Source organism: Alligator mississippiensis, chromosome 1, assembly GCF_030867095.1.
Source record: "Alligator mississippiensis isolate rAllMis1 chromosome 1, rAllMis1, whole genome shotgun sequence".
Classification (NCBI taxonomy): Eukaryota; Metazoa; Chordata; order Crocodylia; family Alligatoridae; genus Alligator; species Alligator mississippiensis.
The window spans coordinates 28,618,959-28,646,753 of record NC_081824.1 but is presented as its reverse complement, the minus strand read 5'-3'; the positions used below and the strand labels follow the sequence as shown (position 1 = coordinate 28,646,753).

Here is a 27,795-nt window from a genome sequence, read left to right as displayed (position 1 = left end):
CCAAGAGGAAGTTTCCAGCAAAAAACAAACTGTTTGTTGTTAGAAAGTTAGAGTTCAGAAACAAACAGGAAGAAACGGAATGCCCAAACACCAATAAATGCTCCGTTAAAGTCTCCCAGCTAAGTTTATACTCGACTCCATTTTCCTTCTCCTTCTACCACTGCTCATTATGCTTCATCTTCATTAGAGTTTTGTACTTCTGGGAGGATTACTTCCACAACTCAAATAATTTAGGCAAAGTTGATGGAGTGTTTGACTTTTGGGATAGGCAAAATTGGAGATTTAAACTGGGTAGATTGTCCATAAGCATGGCTCTTTTGGATTGTGTAACTGCAATAAATTCAGTACAGGTTCCCACTTTCCTTAGGCATCTAAAATAAGTTATAATCTCCCCAGCAGAATTCCTAATATGGATTGTGCATATGATTAACTCTTTAATTGAGAACCTACACTTTGTGAAACTAGTACACTACATGATTTCTCGCTGAGGACTTGTGATTTAGATCAGTTTGGTCTTTGTATAGTAGGAATTTATTATATAATAGTAGTGATTAAAATGGGTAAAACATTTCCCCCCAAAACTGATTTAAATATCAAATTTCCAACATCATAACTCAAAATAATTTGTTTTATTGGCTTCAAACTTTCCAAATAAATTCACCTCTGGTTTAGGTGTTGACATGAACAATTTTATCCTAAGAAGACTTTGTTTTTTAAATTATAAAATTATGTTTTTCTTTTCAAAGGAGGCAAACTAAGTGTTAAAGCAGAATCTGTCTTTCATGGTTCACAGTTAACAGCATCTGGTTGTCAACTGGAGTTTTCTCTTTCTCTGGAGAAGTAGAAGACAGGCTGCGTAGAGTAAATTCCTCTACACTGAACTTCAAGTATGCTTCAGTCCAGACCTGCAGACTTAGTCAGTGATGATATCTTTTACATCTTTCATGGCCTTATTGCTTGCTGGCGTTTTTCAGTATTTTAGCTAAGTTTTCTACAGTGGTTATTGGTAGAGCTGGTCAGTACACGGGGATTTGTTCCTGTAAACAAATTAGATCATAATGAAGCATTTATTGTTTTTCTCAACATTTTCTTGTAGGAATTTTAAGGTTTCCACTGAAACTTCCACTCTTCTCAAAATTTTATTTTTATTTTTACAATTGAACATTTAAGCAAAAAAACCCCTAAAGATGTTGATTTTATGCTGAAATTCTTTATATGATGCCAAAAATGGGGAAAAAAATCATAATGAAAATGAATCCTAGTATCTTTGTAATTTGTTCTGTATGTTGTTTATCTAGAGAGGCTAGTTCCTGGCAGCTCTTCATTGAGATTGTTGAAAATTAGTTTGCCCAAATCTGGTTTTACATTCTCTTGGACATTGGGGAAATTTCCAAAGGCAAAAAAGCAGCTGGGCCTGCAATGAAAGCACTTATTTTTCATCAGAATTTTAGCTTTTATTACAAAGTGCTGTGTAATTAATCTCTGCACAACACACCAATATTAATAAATATATTAGCGTAGTTTTCTCATTTTGGAAATGGGTGAGAGAATTTATTCCAGTGATGGGTTTAGAAATAGTTTGATTTTTAATCCAAAAGTGCCAGAAAACCTAGTGGACCCATGAGCTCTTTTCTAGTGAGCTTGAAAGCTTGGGCCTTTTCTTTCTGAATTCCTGTTCTGAGACTTTGTTGGTTGGAAATATTTCCTTCCTGGCGCTGTGATTTAATTGGCACCACCAGGAAGGAAATGCAGCTTTCATAGCTTATTATTTTCCAGGACCAAAATAAATGAGATAAAATAACATGCAACTGAAAAAGAAAATGGCATCTGTCAAGTTGTCTTACCATATATACATTTTTAATAGAAACAGTAGCAGAACTGATCTTGGCTGGATTGCGAGGGGAGGTTTATTTTCTCTATGCCCTGTTATCTAGTTTAATCAGCATCTCTGCATTTAATTGTGAGTTAGTTTCCACACTAATTATTAGGAAACAATTAAGTATTATTTGATTTGGTGTTGTAGATAATATTTCTGATCTGTTTTCACTGGAATATGTGGGTTCAAAATTATGATTACGGAAAATAATATTGTAGGATTCATGACCAAAATAACTAAGCTAGGATGACAGTGGTTGAAGTTAAACCTTTAATGTTGCTTTTAGTATTGTGGTGTTCAGATAGGGACTAGTGAATTGCCCATAAACTCTCTCCCATGTGGAAAAGGAGATCTTCTGGTGGTGAGATTCTTTTATTCTTTCAGAGCAAATTGCTAGGCTGGGGTTTTGGATTTTTGTCAGCACAATATATAAGAGACTACAGTTACTACTTTTACTAGTACTAATGATTAGAATTCACCAGAGAAAAGCAGTTTGAGGGTATTCATTCCTCACTAGAGAGAAACGAAACTGAACATTTTGAGGTAAAATGTATATATGTATGTTGATTTGGGCTGGGATGTGGGAGACATACTCCAGTCCCTGGTCTGATTAAGTTTTTCATCTCAGATAATTTCAAATTACCCTTGAACTTGGTCTCCCACATACCAGGGCAGTAGCCTATATAACATACTTCTCTTTCTTACTCTTTCTGTATCTCCGCTCCTTTTCTTTCTCAAAATATTTTCTGATAAAAGCTGTATGGAAACAAATACACCTTCAATAAAAAAGCATATTTTGCTGATATTTCATTTAATCAAAAATATTCTGACCTGATATATATACATACATATATATATATATATATATATATATATATATATATATATATATATATATATATATATATATATATATATACACACACACACACACACACACGTAGCCCCTTAAAAGCAAAACCCCCCCACAGTGAAGGTGTTAATATAGTTTTTACAGTACTTCAATAAGAGTCTCCTTTTCCTTGCAAATAATCACTGTAATTTTATATATTCTTATATGAATACCATTTTATTATCATGCCGTATTTAATGTGAAGATTGTTGAACTGGCACACTTATCAGACTCCAACTAGTATTTTGCAATCAACGCCTATTATATAAATTTAAACTTTTCTCCCCATTTTTCATATAATTCGGTGCTCATTAAAGGTACTGATAGGCATCCCTAGAGGATGGCTCCATGGTGCAGGTACAGCAAAGTGTGTGGAAATATAGCTTATTCACAACCTATTTCTCAGTCCAGGCTTAAAGAACCACCTTTAGCAGTAAAAGTGCCCATTCATACCTTCTTGCCTCCATTAAGTCAACAAGGAAACCATCTAATGTCCTTGCTGGTGTTTTTAGTGATGTAGACAGCTATTCACAACTAAGTTGAGCTAACTAATTCTTTTGCATAAGGCATGTATCAGATGTAATGCAGTAATTAATAGATCCTTGAGATATTCCTAATTCTTTTCCAGAGTAGAAGAAATGTACAATAACAGTTTCCCCCTTTCTGGGCAATTTAACAAGCCTTTTCACAGGGGTAACTGTGTCGGTATGGCATAAGCTACAACTCATAGATAATATTTAATGTTTTAAAGAGACAGTGGGTGCACCTACATGTGCATATTAAGGTGAAGCAATAAACTATGGTGCACAGAGTGCTAGAGTTTATTGCTCCTAGGCACCGCATTTACATGTGCAGAGAAGCTGACATGCCGCAAATCCTCTCCTGACTCCCATTTACCTCCTGACAGCTTGTTGGTGTACCCATGTCCTGAGAGAGAGGCTGTCTCTATAGCCTACTGGTTAGGACAGGGCTTTTCAACGTTGTTTATTAAGTGTACCCCTGGTGGCCCCCTTTTTAATAAGTGTACCTCCAGGGTAGGGAGTGGTGATGAGCGGCCGGACGCTGGGTGGGGCGGCTGGGGGTGGCAAAGCAGCGGCAATGAGGCACCTGTGCAGCCCTGCTCTCACCCCAGCCCGGCTCTGCTCCTGTGAGGCAGTGGAACAGGGTGGGGGTGCTCTGTCCCCACCCACCCCCATGCACCCCCTGGGACCTTTCAAAGTACATCCAGGGGTACACATACCCCCAGTTGACAACCCCTGAGTTAGGCTATTTGCCTGAGATATGAAGGATGAAGTTCAAAGCCTTGTTTCAATGACTATTTAATTAGGTATGCAAAGGCACTGCTCTAAGAAGGAGACATTGTAGAAGACTTATTCCCAGAATAGCAAATATCCATGCAGTCAAGGAACTTCCTTGGGCTGTGGGATGCAGGTTCAAGTGCCAGCTCTACCATTCACCCATATCCTAGGTTCTTGCTTTTTTGGGGGCCAGGTCTTCTCTTTCTCTCATTTTGACCAGAAATTCCTTCATGGACCTGAGGAAGACATCCCCATGAAATGTTCCTCAGCCTGGCTGTGTTGCAGCAAAATATTTTCATTGTGTGGCAAAAAAAAGTTTCGCAAAAAATTTTTGGTTCCTCGGACCAATATTGTTTAATATCTTCATCAGCGATTTGGGCGAGGGCATGGAGAGCACCCTCTCCAAATTTGCTGATGATACCAAGTTATGGGGCAAAGTTAGTACACCAGAGGGCAGGGAGCAGTTTCAGGCTGACCTGGACAGGTTAGATCAATGGGCAGAGAGAAATAGGATGTAATTTAATAAAGATAAATGTAAGGTACTCCATCTGGGAAGGAGGAACCCCCAGCACCCCTATAGGTCGGGGAGTGTCCTTCTCAGCAGCTCGGAGGCAGAGAGGGATCTTGGAGTCATAATTGACTCCAAGATGAACATGAGCCGGCAGTGTAACAAGGCCATCAACAAGGCCAATTGCACCTTGTTGTGCATTAGTAGGTGCATGACTAATAGATCAAAGGAGGTGATGCTCCCCCTCTATGCGGCACTGGTCAAGCCGCAGTTGGAGTACTGTGTCCAGTTTTGGGTGTCGCACTTCAAGAGGGACACGGGGAATCTGGAGAGGGTCCAGAGGAGGGCCACTCGCATGATTAGTGGCCTTCGTGATAGACCCTATGGGGGGAGGTTGAGCTAGCTGAATCTCTTCAGCCTTCACAACAGACGTCTGAGGGGAGATCTTGTGGCCGCCTATAAATTTATTAGGGGAGGTCAATGGGGAATAGGGTTTTTACTAAGGCATTGTTTACTAAGGCGCCCCAGGGAGTGACTAGGAATAACGCGTGTAAATTAGTTGAGAGGGGATTTAGGTTAGATATTAGGAAGAAATTTTTCACAGTAAGGGTGGCCAGGATCTGGAATGGGCTTCCAAGAGAGGTGGTGCTATCACCTAGCCTGGAGTTCTTCAAGAAGAGGCTAGATAGTCACCTGGCTGGGGTCATCTGACCTCAGTCCTCTTTCTTGCCAGGGGCAGGGGGTCGGATATGATGATCCATTGTGGTCCCTTCCAACTCTACAATCTATGAATCTATGAATCTATGTCTGAGTTGTTCTGCCACTGGCCCTCCAGGTTAGGAATGTATGTTTGAAAACAGGAGAAGTGGAAGGCAAATAAAAACAACACATCTGCTGGGAAATGATATCTGCTGGGAGGGCAATACAACAGTGCATAGGCAATCCAGAAAGTTTTTGGAGAGTGTTGCGGACAACGTCCTGGTGCAAGTGTTGGAGAGGTCAGTTAGGGGCCATGCTCTTTTTGATCTGCTGCTCACAAACAGGGAAGAATTGGTGGGGGACGTAGAAGTGGATGGCACCTTGGGCAGCAGCAACCATGAGATGACTGAGTTCAGGATCCTGAGGAAAGAAAGGATGGAGAGCAGCAGAGTAAGGACCCTGGACTTCAGAAAAGCAGACTTTGACTCGCTCAGGGAACTCATGGGCAGGATCCCCTGGGAGGTCAGTCTGAGGGGGAGAGGAGTCCAGGAGAGCTGGTTGTACTTTACAGAAACTTTACTAAGGGCACAGGAGAAAACTATCCCAGTGCATAGGAAGACTAGCAAGTATGGCAGAAGACCAGCTTGGCCCTTCACTGGGCTAAAACACAAAAAGGATGCTTACAAGAAGTAGAAACTTGGACAAATGACTGGGAAGAGTATAAGAGTATTGCTTGGTCATACAGGGATGAAATCAGGAAGGCCAGAGCACAACTGGAGTTGCAGCTAGCAAGGGATGTGAAGGGTAACAAAAAGGGTTTCTACAAGTATGACAGTAACAAAAGGAGGATTAGGGAAAGTCTGGGTCCCTTACTGAATGGGGGAGGCTACCTAGCAAGAGATGATGCAGAAATGGCTCAAGTACTCAATGTCTTTTTTACCTCGGTCTTCACAGGTAAGGTTAAATACCAGACTACTGCACCTGGCAGCACAGTTTGGGGAGGAGGTGAGCATCCAAAAGTGGTGAAGGAACAGGGTAGGGTCTGTTTAGAAAATCTGGACCTGGAGCTGGACACAATGCACCTAAGGATGCTGAGGGAGTTGGTCGATATGATTGCAGAACCATTGGCCATTATCTTTGAAAACTCGTGGTTTGGTAAGGAGAGGTCTTAGATGATTGGAAAAGGGCACATATAGTGGCCATCTTTAAAAAAAGGAAGAGGGAGGATTCAGGGAACTACAAACTGGTCAACCTTATATCAGTCCCTGGAAAGATCATGGAGCAGGTCATCAAGGAATCCATTTCTAAGCACTTGGAGAAGGTGATTAGGAAGAGTCTTCATGGATTCACCAAGGGCAAGTCATGGCTGACTAACCTGATTGACTTCTATGCCATGAGGACTGTGGCTTTGTGGATGTGGGCAGACCAGTGGGTGTGAATTTAGCAAGTCTTTTGATACCAGTCTCCCACAACATTCTTGCAAGCAAGCTAAGGAATTAGAGGTAGGATGACTCTACTATAAGATGAATAGAAAACTGGCTGGTTCATTGCACTCACTGGGTAGTAATCAGTGGTTCACTGTCTAGTTGGCAGTGGAGTGTCCCAGGGGTCAGTCCTGGGACTGAGTTTTTTCAATATCTTCATCAATGACCTAGAAGATGGGATGGAGTGCACCCCTCAGCAAGTTTGCTGATGACACCAAGCAAGGATTTAGAGAGACTTTGACAAATTGGAGGGATGGACCAAAATAAATCTTGTGAGGTTCAGTAAAGACAAGTGCAAGGTCCTCCACTTAAGAAGGAACAATCCTCTGCACAGGTATAGGCTGGGGACCATCTGGCTAAGCAGCAGCTCTACAGAAAAGGTCCTGAGGGTTACACTGGACAGTAAGCTAAATAGAAGCCAACAGTGTGCCCTTGTTGCAAAGAAAGCTAACAGCATACTTGGCTGCATGAGTAGAAGTGTTGCCATTATATTGAAGGAAATGATTATTCCCCTCTATTTGGCATGGATGAGACCACGCCTGGAGTACTGTGTCCAGTTTTGGGTCCCCCACTACAGAAAGGATGTGTACAAATTGGAGAGAGTCCAGTGAAGGGCAGTGAAAATGGGTAGAGCGCTGGGGAACATGACTTCTGAGAAGAGGCTGAGGGAACTGGTTTTATTTAGTTTGGAGATGAGACGATGGAGAGGGGATTTTGTAGCAACTTTCAACTACCTGAAGGGCGGTTCCAAAGAGGATGGAGCTAGACTGTTTTCAGTGGTGACAGATGACAGAACAAGGAGCAATGGGCTCAAGTTGCAGCAAGGGAAGTTTAGGTTATATAGTAGGAAAAACTTTCTCATGAGGAGGGTAGTAAAGTCCTGGAACGGGATATCCAGAGTGGTTGTGGAATCTCTATCCTTGGAGGTTTTTATGACCTGGCTAGACCCCTTGGCAGGGATAATCTACTTGGAGATGGTTCTGCTTTGAGCAGGGGGTTGGACTAGGTCACCTCTTGAGGGCCCTTCAAGCCCCAAAAAGCTCATATAGGTATTCCTGCCCAAGAGATCCACTAAAGTGTGTTGAATCTAATACTATAATAGTATATTATTTATATTCTTTTTTAATTTTATTATAAAAAAATATTTTTTTTATTATAAAAAAATAAAAGAAGCCAGTCTTCAGGTAGACTGCACCAAGCTGCAGTCCTTGGTACAGCTTCGGAATCATGGCGGTTCTCCCCTACTCTTGGACCACTCTGATTGGCTATTTCCATCAGCCAATCAGAGTGTGAATAAAGTGTTATGGACAGACAGAAAGATGGACTTAGGCTTTTATAATATTAGAATTATAAAACATAGTTCATAAGAATACATTTTAAGGACAGAGGGAAGCAATAGATCATCTTGTCTGACTTCTTTTGTTTCACAGGCTATTACATTTCACTTAGTTATCCATGTCCTGAGCCTAGTATCTTGTGTTTGATTATATTTTCCATAAAGACATCAAATTTTGATTTGAAGACAGTAAGAGATGGACATTGTACCAGTTCCATTAGGAATTTATTCCAGAGGTTGATCTCAGTCACTATGAAAGCCTTATTTCTAATTTTAGGTTGGTTTAATCTTCTAGTCATTTGTTCTTGTTCTGCTTTCCTTTGCTAGATTAAAGAATCTTTCAGTATTTTTTCCTCATTGAGGTATTTATACATTACAGTTGAGTCACCTATCAGTCTTCTTTTCGATAAGCAAAACGAGCTCCTTCACTGTAAGGCATTTTCTCAGCTTTTGAATAGTGTGTGTGTGTCTCATTCATACCCTCTTTAATATACGCACATTTTAGGAAATAGGCATGTGGAAGGAACTCAGGAAATTCATAGCCACCTAGTCCTTTCCCTGATCCCAAAGCAGGATTAACAATACTTAAATCATTCTTGACAGTGATTTCTCTACCCTCCTCTTAAAACCCTCCAGCGATGGAAATACAAGCCCCGTCTATTGCAATGCTGTATTCAAATTTCAGTCTCACCACTGCTATATCCAGAGGTACAATTAACTCCCTATTTGTGCTCACTATTCCCCTATTTTTTCCTCAGCATCACACTGGGAGTTTCCTGTTAAGCTAATTTCCTTGGGCTCCTAAATAATTTTTTTAGGATTTCCAGGATCCAGTCACCTTCTGTTATCATGACCTGCATTCTTTGTATGTATATAGGTATAGATGTATGAATTTGCATTTTCTATTAAAATGTGTTTTTTTGAATGAGCCCAGCTTACCAAGCAATCCAGATAACTTTATATATCTGCCCAATCTTCATCATTATTATTTGCTGATTTTTATGCTATCTACAGATTTTATGAGCAGTAATTTTATAGTTGTTTTCAGGTCATTGCTAAACTAAAAGGTTGAATAGTATTGGACCTAATACTGACGCCTGAGGCCTCTAGAAACACCTCGATTGACTAAAGATTTCCATTTGACAACTACTTTTGAGATCTACCAGTGAGTCCTTTTAACAAATATTTCGTGGATATTCTATAATTTTTTTAATCAGAATGACTTGCGATACTAAGTTAAATGCCTTACAAAAGTCTAAGCAGAGACTTTTGTGAAATCACTGTTTTACACATATTAAATCTATTATTGCTATTGTTAGTATTATTACCGCTATTGTTATTGCTATTGTTGTTGTTATGTAGATTTATATCCCACTCTATCCAGAAGGGCTCAGAGTGGCTTACAATAAATGACAACAACAGTAAATTCCCCAAATAGAACCCAAAACAAAGCAACTCCACATCACACCACCCACTCCTGCATCTTTGCCTAAGAAAAAACCCTATGGCAAATAGCAGCCCTGATTCATATTGAGGTATAATTAACGTCCTCCTGTTCCCCATCCCTCCATGCCAGATAGGATTCCAATCTGATAAACTCAAGTATTAATTACCTTCATCTACTAAACTTGTAATTTCAGAAGGAATGAAATCAGCATTTTTTGGCAAAAATCTATTTTCCAGGAAGCCATTTTGGCAGGCAGCAATTATATTTTCATTCTTTAATATTGCATTAATCAAAACCCATATTTTATTCATTATTTTGTCTAGAATTGAGATCAGGTTAATTGACCTGTAATAGCTTGGATCTTAATACTTGCTATTTTTTACCGTTGGTAAAATATAGGCACTCTTCCATTGTTTTGTCAGTCTCTCTGCTCATTCCATGATTTATTAAAAATTAAATGTAGCAGTCTAGAAATTTCATGAGGTGGGTTTTCTATTAATTTTGTAGTGCTTTGAGATACAAGCTGAATCTGGACCTGTTGTTTTTCCATGATGTTTAAGGTTCTCCTGAGTCACTAATGGATTGGAGCATTCTTCTTCTTCATATGATAGTAGCATATTAGTAGCTGGTAGCCTCTTAGAAGATAGTAGCTTCTTTCTTTCCAAATACGGAAGTGAAATATTTATCGAACTCTTCTGCCTTTTGTGCATCATTATTAACAATGTTACCATGTTTATCTACTAAGAACATACCACTTTTAGAATTTCTTTTTTCCTCATATATATAAAATGTATGTGTACTTTCTTTATCCTTGCCAATAAGGGATTTTACTATTCTTTATCTCTTTTCTGCTTTGTATAACTTCTGTTTTACATCAATTGCTATTTGATTTAATATTCATAGTCATTGTAATTCTTGGTCTCCCTAGCCAAACTCAAACACTGCAATTACCTTCCCAAAGTCTCAGTTCCAGATCTGCAAATCATGGTTAGGGGTCTATCGAACTCGAGGTGGCTGCTGGCAGATTTCACCGATTGGTGGCGAGGGGTGGGGCCATATGATGAACAGACCTGACAGCCAACCAGAGGCGAGAGGTGGGGGCGGCAGCCATCTTGCTGTGCCGGCAGTTTCAGTTCCCCCTTCCTTCCCCAGCAGGCTGTATGGCTAGGCTACAGCAGCCACAAGAACTGCTAGTTTCCCAGAGGGAGCAAGCATTTTATTTTTGGTGAGGTTTTTTTTTTTTTCAGGGAGCTTGCCAAAAACGTGGATCCCCACACTTCTTTGCAGAGCTTGCACTATTTTGTGTGGCCTGTGAAAATCACAAAATAATGATTTTGGTGGGTCCCTAGTCATAGTACAAGTAAAGGTGAAAGTAATGTAAATATTTACATTACATAATAGGCAGAGGCCCTGGTCAGAGTTAGAGCCCCTGTGCTGTTGGTTCTGTGAGGTTTGAATTTCTCTTTTGTTGCGGCTACTAGTCACGTGATTCTAGTTGATGCCTCCCATTTCAGACATTTTGGGGTAGATTCTGTTCCACTTTATGTGCGAAAATGACACTTACCCAGCCATGCAACTGTCATTTTCGTACATGCAGAATATGGTCTTTGCAGAGTAATGCTAACGGCTTATTTCTCCAAGGTCTAGATAAGGATAAATAATTGAACTTGAGTTTCTTGAATCAGCTCCACCACCACATATAGGTTACACAAACGTTCTGGTCATTTACAGGAATTCTGGTCCGTAGGGGCTAGAGGATGGCGTGGAATTGACAGAACTCTTGCAACTGCTTCCTGTTTCAGGGGAGGCTCCTTTCTTGTGCAATGTGCTAGTTATCTTTATACATGCGAGGGAGCATTGTCTGTGAGATTCTATTGCAGTATGCTGTGCTGTTTTGTTGGAGACTCTGTCTATTGCTGGTCAGCCTGAGTCTCATTCTTTTCTACTTTTGATATCGGATTTAGACACCTTTTCCAGGCCTCCTCTTCTGTCTTTGTAGTGGAGAATATTTTTCCTCTGTAGGCTCTCCAGAGAGACTGAGCATGTGATAGGGATTTATTAGCAGGTGCAGTTTAGGACATCCCACTGCTGCCCTGGCCTTTTTTAATAGCTTTGGTCACTTTCTGATTGTTGCCTGGAATACGTAGACATTTGAAACCTCTGCTTATGTCCTCCAATTGTAGTTGAGGGAGAGCGAGAACGAGAAATTTCAATTGGTAGCTCCAAGTTCAATGGGAAAAGATAAAAAAGGGCTCATAGTGTTTACTTCCTGGTGCCAAGAGTGAGCACTTTACAATTAAGGTATCTTATTCTGGGAAACTAAACATAGCAGTTTGTTTTATTTAGAGGGGATGCTAACCCTCTAACAGAAAAAAGGAATCCCTGCCAGAACTTGCTTATACCAGCATGAGAAGCTGTCTCCTATGCTGTAGAATGGGTTTAAGAACAAGTTTACCCATTTTTAATAGCCTCCAAAGTGTGCACCTAAATTTATAACTGTATTTGATCTCACAGTGTCTAGGACTTTCCAAAAGTCCTTGGTATTTCACTGGGCCAAGGGGAAAATCCTGTCACGTAGGGCACAGAATGAGCAGAGTAGGACTGACTATCTTCCTACTATTGCTGTAGAATTGGTATGTGATCAGTTAAAAAAATTAGACATATATAAGTCAGCAGGACCAGATGAACTTCATACAAGAGTGCTGAAGGAGCTGGCCAAAGTCATCGTGGGACCCCTGGCAAAACTCTTTTACAACTCTTCCTTAGTGGTACTCTGGAGAGGTCCCTGGGAACTGGAAGAGGGCCAATGTTGTGCCCATCTACAAAAATGGGAGGAGGTAGGACTTGGGTAACTATAGGCCAGTTAGCCTAACTTCTAACCCAGGGAAAATCTTGGAAAAATTCATCAAGGAGTCTATCTGCAATAAGCTTGCAGAAGGTAGGATTCTGAACGACAGCCAGCACGGCTTCGTCACAGGCAGGTCTTGTCTCACCCACCTCATCTCCTTTTATGACCAGGTAACTTGCCACCTTGACAAGAGAAAGGAGGCTGACATTGTATACCTTGACTTCCAAAAAGCCTTTGATCTGGTATCCCATGATGTCCTCATGAGAAAATTGGAGGATTGCAGGCTTAACTGTGAGACAGTCAGGTGGGTGAGAAACTGGCTGTGGGGTAGGACTCAGAGAGTCCTAATGAATGGATCTGTGTCATCTTGGCAAGAAGTGGCCAGTGGTGTCCCTCAGGGGTCAGTGCTTGGTCCAGTACTTTTCAACATCTTTATCAATGACTTGGATGTGGGGGTAAAGGGCTCACTGGCCAAGTTCGCTGATGATGCCAAGTTATGGAGAAACATGGTCATGCTTGAAGATAGGCTACAGATGCAGGTGGATCTCAACAGGCTAGCAAGTTGGGCTGATTGGAACCAGATGAAGTTCAACATTGAGAAATGTAAAGTACTCCACCTGGGGACAAACAACCCCCTACACACCTATAGGTTTGGTGGCAACAAACTGACCAGCACCATGAAACTAAGGTACGTGGGGGTACTAATAGACCACAGTATGAGTATGAACTGGCAGTACGATGCTGTAGCTAGTAGGGCAAATAATACTCTGGCATGCATCAATTGATGCATCTCTAGCAAAACCAAGGAAGTGATTCTTCCACTGTACTTGGCATTGGTGAGACCTCAGCTGGAGTACTGTGTCCAGTTCTGGGTGCCACACTTTAACAAGGACGTGGAAAAGCTCTAGAGAGTCCAGAGAAGGGCCACCTACATGATCAGAGACTTGCAAGGCAAGCCATATGAGGAAAGACTTAGGGACCTGGGACTCTTTAGAATGAAAAAGAAGGCTGAGAGGGGACTTGGTAGCAGCTTACCACTACATTAGGGGAGTACATCAAGGGCTCGGTAAAAAACTGTTCACCAGAGTATCCTTGGGGAAAATGAGGAGTAATGGCCACAAACTCCTGGAAGACCGTTTCCGACTCAACATTAGGAAAAACTTCAAAGTCAGGGTGTCAAGACTGTGGAATAAGCTCCCTCCAGAGGTGGTGCAATCATCTACCCTGGAGATCTTTAAGAGAAGACTGGACAAGCATCTTGCTGGGGTCACCTGACCCCAGTTGTCTTTCCTGCCTGGTGCAGGGGGCTGTGATCTTGGGATAGCTTCTACAGGAGGAATGGTGGGTACTTTAGGCCAGTGGCCCAAGACTGGATCCAGCCCACAGAACCATATCATCCAGCCCATGAGACTCCCCACAAGTATGGCAATATGTTGTTAGGGGAACAGTGTTAATTGCTACTAGTCCACTGCTACCAAATTTCTGGACTTGTAGACCTAGATGATATGGCTCTGCATGACAGATTGTGCCAGTGTGTAGTCACTTCATGGCTGTAACTGTCATGTACTATCAGGCCAACACCTGGGGTCTTCCTATGGCCAGATTCAGTGCACAGAGTCAGGTTGACCCATAGGGTCATGCTGCAGCTGGATTGCACTTGTGTCTCAAATCTGCACTGGATCCAGCCTAAAGACTGGCCCATCATGCAGGATCCAGCCTGCAGACCAGCTCCGTGTGCAGGATTGGTGCCACAGGGCTGGAAAGATTAAGCATCTCTGCTCTAGACTAAGGGTGCTCAACTTCTGGCCCGTGGGCCAGATCTGCCTCTTGGCCTTGTGTCATCCAGCTTGTGGGGCTCCCCATGTATCCAGAAGTTTGGTGGTGGGAGAATGATGACACCAAACCCCAATGCCAGTTTTTCTGACCCATCGGGCGCCCCGGGTCACAATGAATCAGGCACCCAATCCCAGCGTGGGGACCGATCCAGGCATGCAGGAATGAGAGGGAGCAGTACCAGGCCCCTAAGAACCAGTCCTGGGGGAAGAAGGAGGTGTCAGGCTGTTGGGGCCCAATTCTGGTGTGCAGGGGAGGTTCCAGGGTCTCCTCTTAGTGCTTAAGGCAGGGAGGGAGTGGTGCCAGGCCCCAGGGCCTGATTCTGGCATATGGGGTTTGATTTGGCCTGTGGACCAGGCCTGGTCCTCTCATCTGGTCCACAGGGCCACAAGATTGAGCACCACTGCTCTAGGCCATGCCTGGCCCATGTTCTAATCTTTAGAGAGTTCTTTTTGGAAATGGGAAGTGTAGGTTCAATCCCCCTCTGCATGAATTGTGTAGTCTTGTGATCTCCCACTTCCTGGGTAAGGGCTTTAACTACTAAGTTATTGGTTTCCAAAGTGGGAGGGTTGTTGTCATCATTTTTCTACACTATTAAATGGCTGCTAGTCATGATTTTCCTATATCTAGTATTAGAGGAAGTTACATGCCTTGGGTGAGAGGGGGGAAATTGGGTGTAAAATATATATAAGTAGCCTGAAATGTCCCTTAGGCAGCTAACTGTAGCCATGTAAGAACTCCTGACTTGTCCAAAGGTGGAGTTGGATTTGGGCTATAGATCCCAACAGATAATAGTGGCTCTACCACCCTGATTCCTTAGGGTTTCTCTATATCACGACAGCTTTTGCGGAGCACAGGACTGTCTGCTTGAATCTGCTGATGTGCTCCAGAACTAGAAATTTGTCTATGAGGCTACTCTAGGCTTGTCCCCAGCATCTGCTCTTGAACCTTTGGTTCCTGGGTCTGCTGAGAGTGCTAGGGATATGTATAAAACAGCCTCATGTAAAAACTTACAGCTCTAGAGTGCATTATTGGGCTCAGATGGGTTGTGCTCAGCCCTGTTCTCCCCATTACCAGATGTTGACCCAGTATAAAGGAGCCTGGAAAAGCACAGGCCCAGGGGTGACCTAGTGGCTGCCTATAAGTATATAAGGGGTGTACATCAGGATCTGGGGAAATGTCTGTTCACCCGAGCGCCCCAAGGGATGACACCTCCAAAACCATTTTAGGCTGGATGTAAGGAAACTCCTCCAAGACCATTTTAGGTTAGACGTAAGGAAAAACTTCTTTACTGTCTGAGCTCCCAAGGGCTGGAATAGGCTCCCTTCACAGGTGGTGCAAGCACCTACTCTGGGCTCTTTTAAGAAACATTTGTATGACTATCTTGCTGGGATCCTTTGACCCTAGCTGACTTCCTACTCCTGGGGCAGGGGCTGGATTCAATGATCTTCCAAAGTCCCTTCCAGCCCTAGTGTCTATGAAATCTATGAAAGCCCTTAGTTTGTTTGTGTTCATGATGATGGTTTCTGAAGCATGGGAGATAGGATTTTTGTATCCTCAGTTGGCTGGCTCTGGAAGCGCTATGCCAATATTTTTTTATTCCATTTAACATGTCTTTGTTTTTCAAAGACAGAATAAAAACTGGAATAGCAGATGCTAATACCTCAGGGGGGCATTTATAAACTGGAAGAACAGAATATTTTCCTATCCAGGCCAAGTGGGTACAAACATCACTAAAGCATAATATGCTATGAACATAAATGTGTAAGGGCCTTGTTACACGTTAATTTTGGGTGCTTCCTGGAGCTTTTAACCCCTGAATTGTCTGCACGTTAACACCTTTAGGTGGCTTAGCGCAAGCACTTGTTATGCAACTCAAAGTTATGCCGCTCTAAATCAGGATTATATATTGATCCGCACAGCCTAGCTCCTGTTTTCATTAAGGTGTGGCCGCTTCCCACAGATGTGCCGCCCGTGTTGAAGGTGTGACTGGAAGCTAGCATTAAGCCGATCGGTATTTGTGCGACTCTCAGTGTAGCATGTAACAAGGCCCAAACAAGGCCCAGTGTGTCCTTAAAAATCAAACAGGAAACAGATGTAAAATCTTAGACGGGTGCCTTTTGTTCTCCAAGCAGCATATAGCCCTTGAGTCCATGTTACTTAAAGCATTTCTGGTGTAGGTCTGGAACACCCCAATATTGCTTTTGAATTTTTTGTACATAATATATTTCTTCTTGGCTAAGTCCTAGTCAGTGGGGACTTTGTTATACATCTAATAAATGGATTGCATGTGAATGGAAAAGAAAAAAGCAAACCTTCTTCTCTTTCATATATTTTAAATAGGATTCAGAAGAGGTGAAAGGGTTTCCAAGTTTCTGACACATCTATTTATGGCAGATGGTTCTGTATCAAAGCAGTCCCTCTGTTTCTAGTACTGGGCAGTTTTGTGCTTTTTGTTGTGTTTTCTGTCTGAACAGTGTGAGAGCTTATCAGTGGGCAGGAGTAAGGTGAGCAGTTCCAGCCTATGAGGATTAGGCCTTGTTTTTTACTTCACCCTCTGCAAAGGGGGCTGCATAGGCTGCTTGCCATGAGGCATAATTCTTTCTCTCCAATTCACTTTTTTTTTTTTGGGGGGGGGGAGGGGCATACTGAGACACAGTTTACTTTCCTCCAGTACCTACAGCCAGCTCTGCTAACCTGAATATAGGCCTAGGGGAGAGAGAGAGAGAGAGAGAGAGAGAGAGAGAGAGAGAGAGAGAGGCAAAACTGTGGCTTCATCCCTGCCCCTAGCCCTCTTTGCACTTACTCTCTAGGACAGGGGTATCTAACTCATCTTGCCCTATAGAATGGATGAGTGGCATAGGGCTCATCTGTGGGCTAGACTGGTCCCACACACCCCTTCCCCCTACCTGGCTATCTCCCCTAGCATACTTTATCCAGTGCTTCAGTGGGTCTAGGACCTTTACTGCATGCAGTGTTGATCCATGTGGTGCAGCCCAGGCCCAGCAGCAGCTGCACTGCATGCAGTGGCCTCCCCAGACAGACTAAACTGCACGTGGCTCCTGTTCCAGCCACTCCAGGATCTGTGCTACATGGCACAGAGGGTCTGCACAAGGAAGCTGCCTGCTGCTGCAAGCTCTGTGCTGCCTGCGTTATACTTCCCCTGTGTGCAGGGGAGCAGCGCGGGCAGCACACAGGGTTGTGCCCCCCACTGCTGCCCCTGCCTGCAGGGGAAGTGTGGCCAGGGCAGTGGGGAGCTTGGAGCAGCAGGCAGCTTACTGCACCCCGCACTGTGTCCTGCTGCGCCGGGTTCCATGCACTACTCTGCAGAAGCAGCAGTGAGGGCAGCACAGCGGCGGGCATCGCCAGTATATGCTGCCTCCCTTGAGCCTGGGGCTGGGGCTGGGAGGCAGCTGGGGCCGGGGCTGGAAGGCAGCAGCTGTTTGCAGCCTCTCGACTGCAGCTGGCCTAGGTTCTGGGTAGCTGCTGATAGCCACAGAATCTGGGTTGGGGGGCAGCAGCTTTGGGTGGGGGGCAAGGGGCAGCAGGGCTGGGGGGCAGGAGCTTTGGGTGGGCAGCAAGGGGCACAAGCAGAGCTGGGGGACAGGGGCTTTGGGTGGGGGCAAAGGGTATGAGCAGGGCTGGGGGGCAGGAGCTTTGGGTGGGGGCAAGGGGCAGCAGGGCTGGGGGGGCAGGGGCTTTGAGTAGGAGGCAAGGGGCACAAGCAGGGCATCCTGCCATGTACCCCCTGCTCTCGTTTTGTTTTCCTGGCATGTCGGCACTCTGGCACCTTCCGAGGTAGGCATTGTGGGGGGTTTTCAGCACTCCAGCCAAACAATGTTGCCTACCCCTGATCTAGCATGAGGAGCTTTGCCATCTAACCCCTGGTGCTGTCCCTAGACTGATCAGGCCCACACTGGGCACAGTGTGCACTTGTGGTGCAAGGCTGGTCTGAGGGCCAGATCTGGTCCGTGGTCTCCTTCTCCTGCCCCCCCCCCGCCCCCTCCCCCAGCATACCTGATCCGGTGGCTGCTCCAACCTGTCTGGGACCCTTGGCTACCCCTGCCTGCCCCAGCGTGGCACATTAAAAAAAACCCCAGTGCTCACCGGGTGCTGCCAGGTGGGGGGTGATCCCCACTATCCCCCACTGCCCCATATTGCATGGGGGGCTTTGCCACTAGCCCCCTGACTACACCCTTGCTTCCTCAGCCCCCCCACAGGTGCCCTGCCCAGGCCAGCTCTGTCCCTTTAAGAAAAAAAACCCAAGAAAAACCCATGGACTTACTGCTCCTGCAGCGGCCTCGGGGCTTTGGAGGCTTGTGCAGAGCCCCCAACGTGGAGGAGGGCAGTGGGGGGCACCACAGATAGCTCCCCACTGGCAGGACCTATGAGCCTGGGGCTTTTTTGTTTTTTTTTCTTAAAGGGCCGGAGCTGGCTCGGGCAGGACACCAATGTGGGGGCTGGGGCAACAAGGGGAGGGGTCAGGGGGCTCATGCAGAGCCTCCCATGCTGCATGGGGCAGCGGGGATTGCTCCCCCCCCAACACAGCATCACCCGCTGAATCTGGGCTTTTTTTCCCCCAAGTTCTGGGAGCTGGGGTGGCTGGGGCACCCATTGCCAGGCTGGGAGAGCGGACACGGGATGGGCCTGACCTGGCTGATTCGGAGATTCGGCAGTAGCCAAATTGAATTGGGACAGCGATTTGAATCACTGAATTGAATCAGTCTCCCAAATTAGCCGAATCTGAAGCAAATACTATCCGCTTTGCGCAGGCCTAATGACATTAACTGTTCATTTCAGTGTTATCAGGGTTAAGCCCTGTGTCAATAACATTTTTTCTGACTGGATAGGATCAGATCTTGTGAGTCAGGCCATTTTATCTCTTTATTTAAGTAAAGCTATCTGTTTAAAATGGTTGCTGACTGAATGACATTTGTGAAGGTGAATAGCTGCTTGCAGCAAGATTAGTTAGTAGTTAATTCCATAGTATTTTGTCCTTCTGATCATGAAACAGACTGGGGATGGAATTCAACATTTTATAGCTTTCTTAACTGCAGCTACCTTTATCCAAAAAAATAGCTCTGCACCTCCTGTTTCAATCCACCTCTCGTTCCCCTCTGGTTGCAGTGCCCTCAGCCCAACCTTGACAAATTTTCATCACTGACATCAGTAGTATTTGGTGTGTTTGTGACTGAAGTAATCTGAAATAGGAGGGGTCGCTCTCACTACACCTCTGAAGGAAGTGGGACGCATTCGTCATCCAACAGGGAACTGCCCTCCATGTTTGGTATAGGAGAGAGATGTCTCAGCTTTTATTCTAACCGCAGAACCTCTGTTCAGGGGTTCATCTCTCTCTCTCCTATGGTACACCTCATTTTCACCATCAGCCTTGTTTCTTTATGGAACTGTGCAACAAATGGATGTCTCCTGTATATAGCATTATTTTCGACTGATAAAGTTAGCAAGTATACCGTGTGTGTGTGTGTGCCCACATGTGCACGTGATGGCAACAGGGTGTATGTTTTGTGTATGCTATGTTACATACATTCCTTATTGTTTCCCTCTGTGCTTGCATTAATTCTGTACAAAACCTTAATGTGGTGGATAAAATTAAGTAGATACAGTTATTTATATACATGGCAGAATGTGCTATGTAAAGTTACAAACATACATCCAAGTGAGACTGGTTTTCAGCATACAGAACTCATTTCTATGTAATGAACAGAAGGTGGTTTTGTTTATTCAAAGTCATTTTTCTTTTGGTTGAGTGCTTCTGGAGGATGCTTCCCAACAGGCTCATTTCCCAAGCAGTATCCAATGCGGAAAGGGGCGGGGAGGAGGCTATTTACTGGTTAGGAATTACAGCCACAAATAGGAAGGGATTCATGCTTTCTATTCACAGTTATTTGAGGAGGGAAAGGACGTGGGGCCCTGGGCAAGAGCTACTTTGTAGTAGAAAGAAGAAAGCCGATACGACTGAGTTAGACCAGCTCATTGTATTCACAGTGGAAAGCAGGCAATAGTTAAGTATGTGGAAAGTAAACGGCTAAATTAGACTGGTTCATTAAACTACAGATAAGTAAAACCTGTGGTTCTCCTAATAACGCATACAGTTAAATCAAAGAGATAGCTAATCTCATCCTAAAAATATGTTTGCTGTAGGAAATGCACTGCCTACATTTGCTCAGAATTTTTTATGAGAAAGAAATTGTCAGCAAAACTTCAGCCACTCTTTTTACCTGGATATAAATTATAACAATATTACTTTGTTGAAAGAGAACAATTAAACTGCTGGTCTAAGCACAATTTTATCACAAAATCTAAATTTTAGGCATATGTTATTATGGGGCATTGAATGGTCAATGCACATGTCCCTAAAACACTTTATAGTATATTGTCTACAAAATATGGAAAACAAAGGTTATTTGACTAATAAAATTGCTGACTATTGAAAATGCATCTCCTAATTTGCTGTATAAAACAGGGAATTACTAGAATCAATTTTCTAGCAATGTCTTCCAAAAAGGTGTCAGAGTTTGCTGCTTTTCTGCTGAATTACAGAAAGCTGTTACTTAGATAACTTCCTGTAATTTAACAGCAGGATCTGCTTAGTGGCTGCTGCTGTCAATTTTCCTTTTCTTTGCCTTTCTCTGTAGACAATGCAGTACTCCTCTTTCATGAGAAATTTGTGGTTTGCCTTCAGCACAAAGTGATCAGCTAGCTCTGTGAACCAAAATTGAAACTTGTTTCTTACCTCTCTCTCTTTTTATTTTGAGAAGATGGGAAACTCTTATGCTGGACAGCTCAAGACAACAAGGTTCGAAGAAGTACTCCATAATTCTATTGAGGCCTCTCTCCGCTCAAACAATTTAGTTCCCAGACCGATCTTTTCTCAGCTGTATTTGGAAGCTGAGCAACAACTTTCTTCACTAGAAGGTATGAAATATTAGTATTTATATTTCTGCTTAAAAAAATTATGAACACATTCTTGATTCCTCCAGAGGCCAACATGAATATTTCAAGTTAGTGTAGAGAAGTACAAAAGTATTTTAATTAGGTTGCTCTGTGTTTTGTGAAAAAACCCGCAATATAATTTGATTTGAAGAAAAAAGAAAGATTTTCAGAAAATAATTATGCAATTCCTTTTATTTTGACAGAGTAAAGCTTGGCTCTTACAAAGATTTATGTACATGCCTAACTTAAAACACTATGAATTGCCATATTAAATATGTGAAGAGTTTTTTGGAAGGTCAGAGCATAAAACTATATTATCCTTTATTTTATATGGTAGTAGTGAGAATTATACCTTCTTAAACAGTTGCAAAAATGCAGAAGTTTTATACATGAGATCAACTGAAAGTAGTTGATTTATTTTGAATCAATGAAGCAAACATATGTATAACACTCCTGTAAATCATAACAAGTTTTTGGCATTAATCTGGACATAAACACATTCTAACTTGATCTCTTTTTACAAAAGTGTTGATTTAAGCTGCTACCTGTGTTCTCTGGTAAACCCCACCTATGCACTTTCAATTAGTATTTAGAACATAGAATTTCTCTGCAATATTATTTTCCCTTTGGCTTGGCTGCCTTTTTGTTCTTTCTCACTGATTCATTTTTCTCCCTGGAGGTAGAATACTTTAGATGAAATGCATACATATGACAAAAATACTCATTATATAAAATGGTCTCCTAATATGTAACCAGAAGTCTGCTTAGTCAGGTGTTAAAATGTGCAGTTATCAGTAGGTATAACATTGTGCAGGGAACATTGTCTTGCTGGTACAAGTATTTCCGTGATTATTAAATTAATTACTGACCTCTTTTTATTGGATAAGTAGTGTTTCATTTGTTTCCCCTGTGTCTGTGTACTTTTTCCTAGTGTGCCAAAGATGGTGTAGATAAATAAGGAATGAAAAATGTATAAAGAAAAATACTCTGTAATAAAATAAGCGTTCTAAAAATAAACAGTGCAGCAGTTGAAAATTGGTTAAATCATTTTGAAAAGATAAACACTTACCAATACTTCATTCTTAAAAAAAAAATCTATTATGAAACCTATCTGCTTCTTTCTCATGCATGTTTAACTGTTTTTCTGTATTCTTTATTGCTAAGTTAGGACATTTCCATGAAAATATAGTCTTTGTTTAAGTGTCCATCTGCTCCTGCTGCTTATTTCCCACATGAAGTAATTATCCTCTATTCAGTATTTCATAATCATTTCCATGGCAACCAACTGTGATGTCACAAAGTGGATTATGACATCAGTTGGAAAAGATGCTGCAAGAGCAGATGTATTGTTCAGGAACAAAGGTACGGTTTTACACTTCTGTAACTCCTTTCATTCAAGGTTCTCAAAGGGCTTTATAAACTTTCTGGGGCTGATCCTACTTTCCTTTCAATCAATGGTAACAGAATCGGGCCTTAATTAATTAAAACCTCACAAAACCCTGGCCCAAACCAGCCCCTTTCATGGCTGTCTCAGAGAATAGGAACTCTGTAGGGATTGAGTAATAGAGCTTTCCTTATATTGCTCCATAAGGTAGGAGAGGTTTGCAATTTGACATTGTACATTCCCAACCTTCTCCAGCAACACCTCACAGTCTAAAATAATTTCCTCTTGAATCCCATTTCTGTGAGAGGTAGAGGCAGTAAACCTGAGTCTTTCAGCCATGGATACAGAGGCTCTGTGACGCTTCACTCTTGTCATCTCTACCCTCTCTAACTCTTGGCTTTGCCAGTCCCTGACCATAACTGTCCCTGGGACCTCCCTGGACTGATTTTCCCTGCAAGGAGAGAATCATGAGTTCTATTCAGCGAGTCAGAAATAAAACCAAGAAGTTCTTACTGTCCATTTGCGTACTGCCAACTATATTGTGCATACACAAAATGCTGAAAATACAGATTCAGAATTATTTCTAAACAGAACAGCTCAGACGTCTTCCTCTAATGTACTGAAGTCCATTAAAAGTATATCTGCACATTACTAAAACTACTTGCCAGACTGTTCTGCTTTTCTGACATTATCTTTGAAGTTTACAATCTGCATCTTTTAGTGATAGATTGTGACACAATTTGCCTCCTAAACTAAACCACTTTTTCCTTTATGTCTTTCACTTGCCATCATTTTTATTATTACTTTTACATCTAAAATTAATAGCAAGTTAAAAATGCATTTTGTTTATAAATGTTGAAACTGATTATGCACAGTATATTTTAAAATATCACCATACAATGCATTTTCATATTACAGTTGTTGTACACCACTCAAATCACAAAAAAATAAGGAATAACCTTTTCTTCCCTAAAATAGTATGTTATTCAGTAAAAGGATTGCTTTTCAAGCATTTATTCTGTACCCTGAAGCTGTGGACATTTTTCCTCTTGTCATATCTATTGCTATGTTACTTTCTTGGCTATCTTTGCCCCCTCCACACTACCCCCTCTCCTCTTTTGTCCTTAACCAATCATGTTCTTTCAGTCGAGTAATTATTTCTTTGTCTGTATATCAGGTAAACTAACAGTTGCTTGGGTCCCTTAGGACTATGTTTATTTGCCATTCTGTTTCACTTTTGTCGATATTATTGATGCATTGTCTCTGTTCTCCAGTACTAGCCCACTTATCTAACCTCTGAAACAGTCCAAAAATATTCCCTAAATGCCAATGTGTTTTGAAGGATCTTGTTGCTAGATTCTTGCCTTTTTTAAACAAACAAATCAAACCAAACCAAAAGCAACCCCTCACCCCCCCAAACAAAACAAGAAGCCAGACAAACGTGGAGTCTGATGTGGCTTGTCCACTTTAGTCTTGCATTTATGAGTAGCGTTTAATGTTTTCTTAATTTTCTTGCTCTTTCAAGTTTACAGGATGCTCCTCCAATTAATTGACATGTAGAAACTTTCTAGAGCAGTTTAGTAACTTTTTGATACCATTTGTAATAAATGGCAAAGGTATCTGGCTCTTGGTATTTTAGATCTCTTGTAAGGCTTTACCTTGACTTGGGTTGTATCTTGTCTGTCTCTGCCAAAACATGGATACGATTTTCCATTCCACCATAAAAGACCATGGCTTGAATTGTCAGCAGTTATAAATCAGTATAGGTACAAGGTAGCCATTGGAGCTATGCCAGTTTACATCCACTGTATTTGGCCCTGTGTATTGTTTTTCCTCTTGGTATTGGCGGGGGAGTCTTATAATATGAACTCTTCTATGATAAACTCACTTTGAGGCTGGCATCAGAGTCCTTGTCTCCTGTTATTGGAGATGTTTCAGACTTTACTTTTGGGTACTGTGGTCCATCACAGAACGCAAGGCCCGCAGGAGAGTCTTCTGATTGCATCATGCCTAAGGTGTGCATAAAACTCTCATTAGGCTAGCCTTGGAAAGTGGATGGGCTAGGATTTTTCAGTAGTGTTCAGTCAAGTGCTTATTTCTTGTGGAATGTGTTTTTTATTTTTTTCTTTTGCAAAAACAACTAAGAAATTCATAAAGAACTGTGGGATGGATCTTCAGCAACTGCAGACTGACGTAACTCTATTAACTTAACGTGGATTTATAGTAGCTGAGCATCTGGGTTTTTTGCTGAAAGGATGTTAAGGCTAAGTGCTGAGCAGAGTGGTCTGGAGTCAGAAACTGTTAAGCCTACAGTAGAAAGTGAACATTTCCTTTACTGTGGTTCCAGAGCAGTGTTGGACTTGGTTCTCTGATCTGATTTGGTAGCACTCTGCATGGGTGCACATGGCCTCACAAAGTGGAAAGGAGATGCAAATCAGAATCACAGTCTATAATTCCACAATAACATACTGTTCCTTAAACAAGATATTTCATCCAAATTTTTCTGCAACCAGACATAGAGATGGGTAGCATTTTCTGGAGCTGCGTACTGTGCATAAACTGAACAGAACCATGAATATAACTCAATTAAAAATTAGACTAAATATTTCTTATACTTTATATTTCCACTTAGCATCTAAATCCTGTACCGCTGACGTCAGTTAGAGACTTGTGGTTGAACTCAGTGGAGCAGGATACAGATTTAAATATAACAGCATTATATAGTAGTAAAATTAAGGGGCATATCCAGGTTATTCAAGGGCGAGAAGGTGATGCTCTCCTCAAGTTGACTCATAGTTTCTTCAACTGCATGGGGAATGTTTATGGAACAGGGTGCTAGTCAGCTTTGGAAAGGATTTCACAGTCTGGACCTGACTTTGTAGCTCAGTAATCTTTGTAATCAATTACGTGCTCCCCAACTTGCTCTTGAGGTCTGTATGATTTTAGTTAAAAATAAGTTTTCTGGTTGTTGATCAAACATTGATCCTGCAAGTGCCTGCATGAGTAAATAATACTACTTGTATGAGCAGCCCCATTGAGTATGATTGTACGTGGTTTTACATGTTTGCAGAACTGTCCCCATTTATTTTGGAAGCCTTGCTTTAGGAACAGAAGAATCTATCATGGAACATTCCTAAGTCAGTAAAGATACACTAGACCCCAATGACAGGGAAACTTGTCCAAACAGAAAAGACTAAAAAACGTCCTACATGAAGCTGTAGAAGTAATTCTACAAAGATTGCAGCAATAATGGTGCTATGTGGGACTACTTGTGAAATACACCTGATAAGGTAAGAAAAGACTATGGATCTGGCCCTTATTTGGTGTAAATTGGCACTACAGTTCTGTTGACTTAATGAAGCTATTCTGATTGACATCAGCTGAAGATTTTGCCCTGTGACCTACACAAGGGGCAGAGCTAAGAATGTGAGTCCAGTCGTAACATTGTCTTTTCTTTGGGTTTCAGCACTTACTAATGCAACTTCCGTGTTCTTTGGGATATTTTTAAATGGCAATAGGTATGGAAAATTCTGCTGTATGCAGTTCTTTATGATGCTGAAGACTGGTGAAGGAGGTGGATCAAAATTTTTTCATCTGTTGTTTCAACCCTATGGGTTCTCCACATGCAGGGGCATGTGCTTGCAGCAGCAAAAAAAGTAGCAGCATAAATTTGTGCTGCTACTTTTTGCCACTGACTATACCCCTGCATGTCTAATTTGGTGCAGGGTAAAATGCCCCACTTCATGGAAACTGCTGTAGGACCATCATGCTGGAGGAGCTAGGGTGGAACTAGAGGAGGGGAGATGCTCTGGCTGGTTGCCAGAGCCTCTCCTGAGAGGACCGAGCCTCTGTGTCTGTCAGCTCATGCTTCTGTAGCGTGTGCCATGCCACTTGTTTTTTGTGGGTTTTTTTTTTTTGCTACTGGTAGTTTCTTGTAGCAACTTTTGCCCTTGTGCTGCAAAATTTGCAGCATGGGGCACATTTTAACATGCCAGGTGTACATTTTGTGGTGCCACAAAGAGATTTGTGGCACCACAAACGGTAATGTGTCTGCATGTCTGGATCTGGCCTAGGAGTATAGGGCTGCTTTTCAAATATTTAAAGGGACAGCATTTTTAAAACATTGATTAAGGCCATGTTAAGCATTTAAAAACATCTTAAGAGTGGCTTACAAATCATGTTTGAAAAATATAATTCTGAGCTTCTTTTTACTTATCTTACAAGCTTCTGTTTTACATCTACTTTCACTGCATTTCCAGCTTCAAAAGTTTTACAAAAGCTAAAAGTTCCTTTCAACAAAAGCTGAGATTCCTATATAATCATCGGATTCCAGGAACATGAGCTTTAAGAAAAACATGATAACTATCATGAAAGTCACCAACAATGCAGTTCACTGTAGAGATACGGGCATTCTGTTTTTCCTCACAGCCTGCTAAAACTGGGTTACTGTGCTCATTCTTTGGTTCAGTGGTTGATTACTGTGTGTTCTCTAAGTGTAGTTTGTTTCTGGTACCTTGTAGCAGGCAGCAGAGCAGATAATGAGGAAGAGGAGGAGGAGGAAGAAGAAGAAGGTTCAGAGTCAAGTAGCCCTCCTATTGCTTATCAGATGAAGCCTCCTCCTGAAGGCTGTTGCACTACCGATGGTGAGAAATATATAAGGCTAGAAATATGGGACAAGTATGACAGTTCTTTTTAGGCATGGCTTCTCTTGGTATCAGGGGGACTTATGTCCCAGTAAAAAAGAGCAAGACTTAGCCCAAACATCATAACAGTTATCTTTGATGTTCTTCAAAATTCAGGGCTCTGCTGTATGTAGAAATTGTGAGAATGCCAGCATTTGTTAAGCCTTTTTTTGTCAAAGCTGGAAATCTTGGTTGCCTATATACTTTTGTGTGTCCCTGCTGAATCTGTCAAAAAAACCCCTTTGAGTTCAAGATAGTTGCAAGTATTATGTCTGTTGATGATTTTTTTTTTATTACCAAATTTTTCTATTAAAAAAATTCTCATTCTTTATTGCCGCAAGAAGAGAGGGACAGCATAGAAACAGTGACACTGAAGTGACACCATATGTAGAGTCTCTTTTTAAATATTTAACTTAGTATGCTCCAGTTAATGTTGTTAACTTAGTTCTATACACTTCCAAAAAAAAAAAGGCTGTGGAGTGCATTCTAACTCTGTTGCATGAAACATCATTTTCTGCTTATTAATCTATTTATTCTATTACTAGCTTTATTTT

At 42.1% G+C, this 27,795-nt stretch overlaps 1 protein-coding gene across 5 annotated transcripts in view; it reads left to right on the top strand.

Moving 5' to 3' along the window:
- Positions 1 to 27,795, top strand: part of GREB1 (growth regulating estrogen receptor binding 1) — a 159,786-nt gene that overhangs the window by 61,564 nt on the left and 70,427 nt on the right. For all 5 annotated transcript variants that reach the window (XM_019492721.2, XM_059729572.1, XM_059729573.1 and 2 more), the window contains exons 2-3: positions 21,001 to 21,157; positions 27,080 to 27,202. In XM_019492721.2, coding sequence (XP_019348266.1) covers positions 21,001 to 21,157; positions 27,080 to 27,202 — 280 coding nt within the window. The remainder of the gene's footprint in view (positions 1 to 21,000; positions 21,158 to 27,079; positions 27,203 to 27,795) is intronic.